General features: G+C 36.9%; 1 protein-coding gene across 1 annotated transcript in view; it reads right to left on the reverse strand.

The window, feature by feature from the left end:
- The window catches only part of LOC111375085 (probable leucine-rich repeat receptor-like protein kinase At5g63930), a 1,175-nt gene extending 846 nt beyond the window's left edge, over positions 1-329 (reverse strand). The window contains exon 1 of the mRNA XM_022997874.1: positions 274-329. Coding sequence (XP_022853642.1) covers positions 274-329 — 56 coding nt within the window. The remainder of the gene's footprint in view (positions 1-273) is intronic.
- Positions 330-651: the final 322 nt, after the last annotated feature.

Here is a 651-nt window from a genome sequence, read left to right on the forward strand (position 1 = left end):
CTTATAATGAGGAGTTTGATACAAGTGTGCATGCATATATATATATATGCACACACGAAATAAAAGCTTCCTGCAAGGTAAGTGAAAACGTAATTTATGGTTAAGAACTGGATGGGCTTCTATCTCAAGTGGTGCTCATCATCCCATTATGGACTCCACTTTTTCCGGAAAAAAAAAAAAGGTTCAAACTTTTCTTGACTTATCAAGCCGGAGAAATCATTCCACGAGAGGCATCCACTAAATCCATTTGAACCCATTTAGTGCACCACTAACCGTGCCCCAAGAGCCAAGTAAGTTACCACATATCCCCAATTCAACTCGCTGCCCATTTCTTATCATTTACACAAACAGGAAGCAGAATACCGTAACAGAGATGAGAAAACGGGCAGGAAAGAAGAAAAAAGCGGAAAAAGAAGAAAGAAAAGGAGAAAAAGAAAGGAAGAAAAATTAGGTTCCAACTTCTTCAACTCAATTTCAATATCCAAATTTCAACAAACAATTTAAATTTTACCATAATCAAACTATTAGACAACATAACAAACGCAATTGCATAACAGCCACCACACATCAATTTGATGGAATATTTTGGAGCTTCTAGGATTGTGTTGACTGAAGCTGTCTTGGTTCATGAACGATGAAACAAAGCATATG

Source organism: Olea europaea, unplaced genomic scaffold (assembly GCF_002742605.1).
Source record: "Olea europaea var. sylvestris unplaced genomic scaffold, O_europaea_v1 scaffold1334, whole genome shotgun sequence".
NCBI lineage: Eukaryota > Viridiplantae > Streptophyta > Magnoliopsida > Lamiales > Oleaceae > Olea > Olea europaea.